General features: G+C 41.5%; 1 protein-coding gene across 1 annotated transcript; it reads right to left on the reverse strand.

The window, feature by feature from the left end:
- Positions 1-5,107: 5,107 nt before the first annotated feature.
- On the reverse strand, positions 5,108-10,461 carry klhl31 (kelch-like family member 31). The gene is made up of 3 exons (XM_006638693.3): positions 10,354-10,461; positions 8,037-9,236; positions 5,108-7,824 (listed from the first exon to the last, which is right to left on the reverse strand). Exons 2-3 carry the CDS (start codon positions 9,206-9,208, stop codon positions 7,092-7,094), a joined length of 1,905 nt encoding a protein of 634 aa, XP_006638756.1. The 5' UTR covers positions 9,209-9,236; positions 10,354-10,461; the 3' UTR covers positions 5,108-7,091.
- Between the last annotated feature and the right edge of the window lie 429 nt (positions 10,462-10,890).

Here is a 10,890-nt window from a genome sequence, read left to right on the forward strand (position 1 = left end):
TTTTCATGTACCCCAGCTTGCTCTCCATGAGACACGCAGACAGGGAGAGAAGCTTGGGGTCAGAGTGCAGGGTCAGCCATCGATTAGCACTCCTGGAGCAGTCGGGGTTAAGGGCTTTGCTCAGGGGCCCAACAGAGTAGGATTCCTCTGCCGGCTGCGGGATTTGAACCAGTAACCTTCCAACCACAGCTCCGCCCCACCTACTCCAACCACAAAATAAGTCATCTCAGGGAGAGAGAAAACAAATTTCCCTCAGGCCTTCTGTAGTGTAAGTACTGTACATTTATTGAATCGACTCTAGGAAAAAGGCAGCCTGTTGATTTTTATGTTTAAAGTTCTCTTTGCACTGTATAAATCATTGTATCTTTGTACACTAAACCTTAGAGCATATGTTTCTGCAGTTTCCCCATCCAAGTCCATAGAATAAGCTGAAAATATTGAACAGGCTAGCCCTCACAAAAGGGTTTGACTATTTCAACCCAGAAAACACACACAGAAAGTTCAAGGGATTTAGAGATCTTTTCAAAATCATTTCACGAGTGGAGTCGTTCCACCTGGTTGTTGGAAGGTGCTCATATAATTTTCTTTTTCTCCCTTTTACAGAAATAACAAAAGCAGTTGCCCAACCATTTTACATTTTTTCTTGAAAAATTGGCCTGGAGGTCTGTTATTTCAGAAATGGTAGACATTTTCTTTTTTAAACGTTGACTTTGAACTGTGACCTGGCTTCTAGGGTATATTTTTCTATTTGTTTTCTATCAGTCTGTAATTTCTCAAATTAAATCTAAAACCACTAAGTAAAATCTTGGTAGTTTCTAGTTTTTTACTGTCAGAAATAGGAAATCATGTTTCTTGATTAACTCAGTTGTTACAGATTTGAAAAAAAACACCATTTTGGTTAGGATTGATTCTAAAACCTCACCAGAGTAGGCTTAAGCAATACCTGAATTCATGACAAACGTAAATCTTGTAAATTACCCAACTATAGTTTTGGGGAATATGACATTGATTTGGAAATAATTTTTTATGTAACGGCATTTATTTGGAAAAGGCCTTGCTTAAATTAGTCATTGGACTTCTTTGAACAAGCAAAAACAATTATGGGTGCAAACAGATCATTTAATAAATTAAGATTTTCTGTATGATTTTGACAAAGTTTATCCTAAAAATCAAGTCTTAAATTGAGGTAAGCATTGAAAATGAGTACTTCCATGAGTTAAAAACTGTTTAATGTATAGACAATGTGATGGGAGAGATTAGGGGTCAATACTCAGATTGGGTTGATGAAACTAGCAGAGCACCACAGAAATCTATTTTTGGACCATATCTTGTCCTAATTTTTTTCAATGATCTAGCCTCAGGCATCGTCAGTAAACTTTGGAACGTTCTGTTACAATTTAGTTAACCCCCTCATATTGCATATAACCTCTCAAACCCTCCAATCTGGCTTCAGACAACTGCACAGCACAGACTCTGCCCTGGTTAAAGTCACTAACGTCTTATGGCTTCTGATTCTGGTTCTCTTTCTATGATTATTCTTCTGTACCTCAGTGCTGTTTTTGACACTGTTAACCATGATATCTTCTCGAGACTGTGTTTGGAGTTTCTGATACTGATCTTAAAGGGTTCAAGTTTTACCTTCCTGATCGCTAGCACTTTGTCTGTCTCTCTTGGTGGTTTTAGTTCTGAAATTGGAGTCGTTGGGTCTGTAGTTCCTTGGGGCTCGATATTGGGCCCCTGCAATTCAGGATTTGCATGTTCCTGCTTGATGAGTTATTAAGATCACATGGTCTAAATTATCATTTCTAAATTGATGATACTCAAATCTACATCCAAACTAAACCTGACACCGAAGTCTCTGCTCTCTTTAATTGCATCTCTTACATAAAAACACGGATGACTCAAACTTTCCTTCATTTAAACTGCAACAAGACTGAAGTCATATCTAAATTGAAGAACATGGGGGTTATTGATATTTGATCCAGGCTTGCCTTTTGACCCACATATGCAACATAGTGTAAATGCATCATTCTTCTATCTCAGAAATGACACCTCACCTTGTCCTGTGTTGTCACTAACTGCTGCTCGAACAAACTACAATATGTCAAGAACTTGGCAGTCTGAATCCTGACCAGGTCCTCTGCAAGTGATTGCATTACTCCTATCCTGGAGTCATTACACTGGCTTCCTATCAGGTTTTGTGTTGATTTCAAAATCCTCATACTACCTATACGCCTCTGCATGGCTTGGCACCTCAGTACCTGTCCGAGTTACAAACATCCTACTCCCCATCTCACAACTTCTGCTTGTCTAATTCTGGTCTCCTGTCTGTCCCCCAAGCCTGTCTTCATTCAGTGGGCATTAGGGCCTTCTCTTCCTATGTCTCCAAATTCTGTCATTTTATCCCTATATCAGTCACCTCCCCAGAGCTGTTTCAAATCCAGACTCGAAGCCTTCTTCTTAGAAGGGCCTTTATTTAACTGTCTCAGTGTCTGTCCCTTTGCTTTCCAATTGTATTCCAAACCCTTATGTAACTGTTTACTTCTACTGTCTCCTCTCACTGTGGATTTATTAATTCTCTCTCTGTAAAGTGCTTTGAGAAGCCACTTCTAAATGCACTATATAAAATAAAATATATTATTATTAGTAGTAGACTTGCTAAGTTTATGGATTACACCAAAATAGAAGAATTGGCAAAGATTGGACTTTCTCCAGCTAAATTCAGAATTACTTGAACAAATATAAGCATTGCTGCCTGTCAGCGCTAGGGCCCTGGGTTCAGTTCTCGATCTGTGATACTGTCTGTGTGGAGTTTGCATGTCCTCCCTGTGTTCTCATGCTTTTCCTCTGTGTGCTCCGGTTTCCTCCCACACTCCAAATATGTACAGGTGTGTGTCTGTCTGTCTGTCTGTCTGTCTGTCTGTCTGTCTGTCTGTCTGTCTTGCGCTGGACTGGCGTCTTGTTCAGGGTGTATCCTGCCTTGTGCAAGCCACAACCCTGAACCGGATGAAGCAGTTAAACAATGGGTGGATGGAACACGGAAATGTTTACTTTAATTTTTTAATGGTTAATCTTGATAAATCTGAGTATTTGAAATACCAAAATAACCCTTTTTGCATTGTGAATCTATACAGAAAAATAAAATATGTGATTGACATGAGACATGTGACAATGAGTCAATTAAATTGAGTTTATTTATAAATGTGAAGTTAGTTCCTACAAAACTTAAAATTGCCTGCTCGTGTATTGTCTGCCTTGAGATGATGTAATGTTGTCTAAAGATTCTGATCAATGTGAATTAAAGCTTGCTTTGTTCTGAACCACCCTAGTTTGGTTGACAAGCTTGATTTCTTCCCCACTTCTATTGTAACTAGGGATTGTGTCTACGGTGTCTAAGGTTTGTGCACTATGGCTTGCATTGCATAACACTTTCGTCCTTGGAATGTAAAAATGCCCCTCCTTGCTAGCACATTCTGACTCAGCAAAAAATAAATGTACAGTAGTAATAGGAATAACAGAGAATAAAGTACAAGAACTAATGAAAACTGTCTCAAAATGGATCACCTCAGTTTTCTAAACTAAATCGCTTGCTGTTGTTGTTACATATAAAGTATTTTAGTATTTGACAAGTTGTAAATTATATAGAAATTTAAATTCCTATTTTCTTTCACTTCTGTTTTAGCATGAACGATTCCTGACAGAAAATAAATTCAGTCTAATTGACTCATATACAAACAGAGGATGGCAGTGCAGTGCAACAGTTATTAAAAAGTACAATTTCTGTGTTGATTCTTGCTTCATGGAATATATATTATTCAGTCACAATGATAATACTGGTGGCAGAAAAATGCATTTTTGATTTTTAGATACATCAGCTTGATTACCATAAAGTGAAATTGTATCATAAATTAATTGCTGTGCTGTAATGTGTTTCAGAAACAGCACTATCATGAAAAAGTGAACCTGGAACGACTCCTGAATGGTTCAAAGGCTGTTTGTGCACATTCTTGCAGCTAGGCGGACTGTAACTCCGAATGTCTTGGAATGCCCGCTGTGGCTCAGCCAGAAACTGTTTTATACGTGGATTAGAGTTTGAGGAGAACCCACTGGTTTTTGCATACAAGTGTTTTTGAGAAGCTAAGATTCTCAGCCTGCTGGTTCAGTACAGTATATACATGTGAAATGAACAAAGTGAAGTGAAATTGTGGTTTATTTTGCAATATGATTTTGGTACTAAAATTCCTTTTCCTAGATTATAGCGGTCTTTAGATTATGTCTTCACATTTCAATGTTGTTGTATTATTGGATTGTTCTTCATTTGAACCTGATGGGAACTCCTCTTAGAGATGGGTTTGATTGTGGTGCTTCTGCAGTTCGACAAAGTCTGTGATGTGGCTGAGTTTATGCAATAATACAGTTTATATGTAGTCCTATTTCCTCTGCTATTAAATATGTGGCACATGAGCTAAAAAGGTTGACTGATACACTGAGTGGAGCTAAGGACTGATTAAGAAAGTAAGCAGGTCTTTCCTTGGTGATCACCCATGCACAACACAGCTACATTACTACTGCCAGTCTCATTGTGCTGGCCTGCTTTGGATGTTGGAATGATACCGGGATACAGTACATTGATCTTCCCTCAGCATGTGTTTAGGAATATCAGTGTGGCTGTAAAAGCGAAGGTACCTTGGCTAAGAGAGGAAGGACCCTGTGTTAAAACAATGAGGTGGGGAGGTGATATCTGCTCAGACCAAACAATCTCTTTTCTTACCTTTTGTTTTATCACTAGCGTTCAAACATTTTTACCAGTCGTTTGTTTTCCTTTACATGTTATTATTTACATTTTGGTTTAAAGCATTACAATGCTAGTGTACATCCATCGTACAGGTAAACTGGATTGTACTGTGGTGAGCCAGTATACTGTATCTATCCTCCTGTATAAACTGTGGTAAAAACAACTTAAAATGAACAAAATGTGCCTTATTGTCTTAAAGAAACGATTCCATAAAAAAACCTAAAACAATCTTTATATTTCACAGTGGGATAATTTGGTTAGCTGCATGCATTTTACACTATAGTTTAATAATCAAGCAAAATTTGACAAAGCTTGTTTTCATGGAGATTTTTAATGAAGATGCAATGCTCTTAACATGACTGCAATACAGGAGGTGAGATATACCAACTCAGTCAAATACCCAACATGGGAGCCAATCTTTTACATACACCCTCTGGAAACAAAGCGTTCCAGTTCTCTTTCACCTCACCCTGCATCAGTAAGATCTGCATCCGTTTCGCTTCGTTAATTTGAAAGAAAAGACACTTAACGACATGAGCTGCCGGAGAGCGCGTGAAATGGCGGGGGTAAGCCGTGTGCTCTTCCCTGCAGCAGCCCAGGCTGAAAACATGCTCCACGTGTTCTAACAAACACATTCACACCTCTCTCGGCTCCTTCACAGTCCCATTCGCCTCCCTGCAGTTCCAGTTTATCTTTCTTTCTCATCCTGGTTTACTCAGTCAGTATATTACAGTGTGCTACATAAGACTAGCAGCAATATCTACGTCAACTGTTTTATTACTGTAAACCTACTCCTGGTAGGTAAACTTCCAGAGAACTTGATCATTTTTAAAACATTTTAGTACCCAGGAAAGCCTTTCCCCTGGTTTAGATTAAGGATTCCAGTTTTTTAAAGTCTTAAACTGAATGACAGCTGTGTCATATGACAGACATGCTGCTGGGATATGGAGCTGCATGTGCATAGGACATTATTTCATTTTGAGCTTTCTAATTTCAGGGTGTTATTATATCCATCCTTCCATTTTCTAACCTCTACATCCAATTCAAGGTAGTGGGGGGAGCTGGAGCCTATCCCAGCAAGCAACAGGTGCAAGATGGGGTACGCCCTGGACAGGACGCCAGTCCGCCACAGGGCACTGTTAGTATGCAGCTTCCTTACTTTACAAAGCAGGGCTGAAACATCTAGTTCATGTATACAAATCCCCTGCATCCAGCACTGGCAGCGTCACTTGCCTGGTCTGGGAAACGGGGCTGTTTGCGTCTCTTTAGCACCTGAAGAGGAGGGCGGGTGCTGTGTGGCTGTGTGAGGTCACAGAAAGCACACACTGGTGTCAGCCCCAGTGAAGTGCCATTACACCAGACCGGGCAGCAGCTAGTTTTCTCCCTTTTCCAACCAAAATAACGTACTGTGAAAGTAGTTACAGCCACACCACTGCTGTGAGTTAAACTCTAGGGAAAGCAGTAAGGAAACAGGACAGATAAAAACTCAAATGTGTTATTGGCCCCAGTGGGAAAAAGAGCTTGCTTTCTATGTCCTTCCTACATGTTAAGTTTTTTTTTTTTGTGAAATATTGTCTATTCTTTGTTAGAATGTATTTTTCATCTTTATTACACACATAGTCTAATCACTACATTAATGTTACAAAGGCTAGGACGTACTGTACAAATGTTTCTAGGTACTTTCATGTTCCCTCTTTCCAAATATTTTTCTCTTTTTTTAGATATTTTTTCACAGCTTTACACATGATAAATGTATCTGAATCCTGAAAAGAAAAAAAAATCCACATTGCTTATGTAAGCTTATGATCTGTAGAAAAAAAACAATTGATAAGACAAACTTTTGTTTTTGTGTTTTATGTGAGATATTAAAGTGTGTACTTTTCTTCGTTAAATTTAACTTTAATTTAGTTGACTTTAAAAGTTCTATTTGGTTGACACATCTTTGAATAAATTTCACATTATTTTTATTTTTTTTAGCTTATGCAGAAGCTATTTTATTCACATAATGTACCAGATCTCAGATGTTTTACCACTGAAGGTATAAAATTACGTTTTAGAAAAGTAAATCTGTTGAAAATATGAGGAATACTGTGCAACGCAGAAGTTAAAGTGATCAATAAATTACTTTATTACATCTGAATTACTATATTTAATAAATTGTTTTATCATAGATGTAAACAATCCTGTTTCTTTGGCTATTTTAAAGTTATCACCTAAAGCAATCTCTTGTGTGGATAGGGGATATTCTTGTGTTGATCTGTGTATGGTGTACTGTAAATCCCTATGGTATGGTCATCTATATACTGACTGGAGCTGATGACACAGAGCTTGCCCTGGACTCTCGCGTTTTGCGACTGGGTACAGTAATAACACAGCATGAGATGCCAACTGTGGCCTCTGGCAGCTCGTCTTCATCAGTCCATTCGTTGAGATCAGGGTTATAAACCTGGATGCACTTCTTATATTTCTTTTCAATCTCATTCCAGCCCCCGAGCAGGTAGATCTTATTATCTAGCGTGGCGGCTCCGGCCGTGCTGACCCCCGTGTGTAACGGGGCCGAGTAGCTCCACTGCCCGCTGTGGGGGTTGTAGCATTCAACCGTCAAGACGTCGACTCTCTCCCCACGGCCCCCGAGCTGGCTGCCACCGAAGACGTACGCGCGGTCGCCAAGGGACACAGCGCAGTGCCAGCCCCTGGGAGTGCTCAGGCTCGCCTTATCCTGCCAACTATCGCTTGAGGGGTCATAGGCACACACCGCGCGGGAATAGGCATTGTTGATGTAGCCTCCAGTGACCAAAATCTTGCCATCTACGACTGTGCTGGCATGACAGCATCTTGGCACCTCCATGGCGGCCTTCATCTGCCACTGGTTGGATGACGGCACGTAGCATTCAGTTGAAGCCTGGCAGCCCTCCGAGCTGCGTCCTCCCACAGCAAAGAGGAGACCGTTGAAGACGCTGAGGCTGAAGTGGGTTCGCTTCTGGGTCATGTCAGCCAGATGGACCCAAGTGTTGAAACGAGGATCGTATCTGCAGAGCGTAGAGAAAATAATAAAAGATCACTTGAAGTCTGCTATGGTTTACCATCACCCTTGATTTCATTACATGGAGAGCATTGTAGGATAGCGGTGTCAACATGTAAAATCCAACAGTCCCCTAGTTAATTCAATCCAACAGGACTATGGATGGAGGCTGGCCCACAAGTCTAACTGAATTTAAAAGAAAAAAAAACAAAAGCTCACCTGCAAAAGTTACTGACAGCATGCTTGGCCTGGTTCCTGGCATCATTCTGGTCTTCACCGCCAGCTACGTAAAGGAATCCATCCAGGACGGCTACACTTTGATTGAAGCTCTTCGCCGGCATTTCCGTCAGCCTCCTCCAGATGTTGTCGGGATCCCTGTAGAGAATGTCTTTGCTGAGGGACTTTTCCGTCAAGGCTGGGCGTCCGCCCACGGTGACCAAGACCCGGAAGCCACCGCGCACCTTGGTCCTCCTGGACTGCAGCAGGTTCTGCTGGTACGGGAGCAGGTGATAATTCATGGCATCGACGAGCAGCTTGCGGCACTCGGTGTCCTGCATCATCCGCGGCACGGTCTGGACGTAGTTCACGAGGTCCTGGGCAGAGATGGTACCGAAACGGATGTTATTCAGAAGGTCAGCTGCGTACTTTGCCCGCTTTTGGTCGAAATCTAGCCACTTCATCGCGATTTGGAATGCCATGATTTCAGAGGGCAGCTGCAGGGCGTCGTCCATGAGGAAATCGCTGATCTGCTCATATGTGAGTTTCAGGAACTGTTCTGTTTCTGAAAACTCAATGAAATTGTCCCTTATGAATTTCTGTGCAGCCTCTTTGGTGCTTTTGAGTCCGTACGTGTCTGCGATGTTGGCCACGTACATGCAGTTCTCCACACTGACCTCCTGCATCAAGAAATCACAGCACATCTTAACAAGGCTCTGGATCTGCAGGAAAATGGCAGTGGCGATGGTGCTACCAATGGTGTACAGCGACAAGGTGAGCTTCCCTGAGTAGGCATATGTGATGGCTGAGGCCAGGCCAGTAGGCGATACATCGTTGAGATCCAGTCTTTGGATGGATGGATCCTTTTTGAGGACATTTTTAACGTATTCACTGCAGGAGGCCATCACCACTTTGTGAACGCTGAAAGACTTTGTCTTGGTGGCCATGGTCAAGTCGCACAAAAAGCCTTCCTGCCTCGTCTTGCTCAGGCCTTCCATGAGGTTTGTCCCATACAAATCGTCAGTAACTTCAGTGGAGATGCAGCTAAAGCCATTTCCCCCTTCTAAAAGAGTGTTCAGCCCATTTAGTTTGTTCATCGGGCCATCTTCCACTATAATGGTCATTTCATTTATATCCCCTTTGTTCTTTTTAGCGCTCTTCTTCTTAGGTGCCATGACTGGAGCTGTGGGTCACAGCCAAGACCTACAAGAAAGATATATCATGGTTTTTCGTGAACGATACAAAGTTAGTATTTGGAAAGTGTGTCACAAGAAAGAGAGACAGGCTGGCTACGCGGAGGACACAGTGTGTTTACAAAGGAAGGTTTTGGCAGAAACACTGATTCTACAGGTTTCCCTTGAGAACATGCTTATTTTCTATGGGGCAGAGACCATTAACGATGAAACTACTGTAACAGGTTCAGCAAGGAAGCCAAAATGTATTTTTGTAAATTAAAATTGGGATTTGTCTTATTTATGTTTATCGCATGGTTTTACTGTGCTACAGTAAAAAAAAACTAGCACTATGGTCTGGATATTCATGGTTTTCTATACAACTCATATCACCATGATAAACCCTATGAATGAAGACTCGACGGGCAAATTCTCAAAGATGTTGAATCACATTAACCCCCATAGGCTCCTTTTAGGAGGAGATGGGAAACTCACAGATCTCAGGCATACCATAAAAACTAATACAAATGATTTTAAAAATACAATACAACGCTACATTTAACACTAAGGGTAGTCCACGCAGACAGCATGGTAGCTTGAGTTGTTTAAGTGTCACTGAACTGTTACTGGAGCGCATTCTTGCAGTTGCATCTGTTACAGTTTATCAGTAGCAGCTCCCGGAATAGCAACCCTGGAAGGCTCTCACTCAGCATTCCTTTTAAAGATGGGGTAACATGAAAGCTAATGTGCCCTTACACTCCACAAAAGTGACATTTTGTATTTTAACAAACCACTTTTCAACCACAACAGTTTAGAGCAAGAAAGCCACATTCCAAAAAAAAAAAAAACCCGCAGACAGCTGAACTTACACTACAGTTGTATTTGAACAATTCGTTGACATTACTTAAAAACGGCACTTTTGAGTCGGGCACGATCACAATGAACTGAATTTGCGTCCGAATTACAAACTAACAATCCAAACACGTTACGTTATGAAGTACTGCATGTCTCACAGAACTCCTTTAACATTGATGGCCTTGAAATATTATTTATACAGGCTCCATTTTAATTAGTTTCCTCACCCAAAAGGCAATTCACCCAGAACAGTAGGCAAGGGGTCATATCGGAGAGATCCTAACGGCACTCACCTTTTAGCTGGAGGAAAGATATTCAAAGAGAGGCAAAGTAGGTGGAAAACACCTGGTCCCTCCAAGTGGCAGTAGTGGTGGGGTAGAGAGTGAAAGATGGGCTATACCCAGTGGAGCCAAACTAGTCTGGAGATTAACTCCTCCTCTGACAGCCCGGGGGCACGACAGAGGCTGCGCGACGCGGGGAGGGGAGTTCCAAAAATACCCCCCGGTTCTGACAATAGCTGGGGCAAGAAGGTCTAACGAGTCCAGTAACGCGTCGTTTCATTCATAGCTTCTCATTAATTAGAACTGTGATATTACTCCATGACGGGTGCAGTAGCTTTAGGACATTCTTCACAGATAAGTGGAGGTGTTTGGCGTGTCACCTGGGTGTCACCTGTAACGGTAACCGCGCTTTAACGGTCAGTGCGTTTCAGGACAGTAACAGTGGCTGGTGGCACATGGTTGCTCCGGTTATGTAGTTCTGGCTTCGATAAGTTACAACCTAACGCTGAAATAAACCTGGCTGTTTATTTATAATGTACAACCTCACAA

This window comes from Lepisosteus oculatus, chromosome 17 (assembly GCF_040954835.1).
Source record: "Lepisosteus oculatus isolate fLepOcu1 chromosome 17, fLepOcu1.hap2, whole genome shotgun sequence".
In the NCBI taxonomy this organism is placed as follows: Eukaryota; Metazoa; Chordata; class Actinopteri; order Semionotiformes; family Lepisosteidae; genus Lepisosteus; species Lepisosteus oculatus.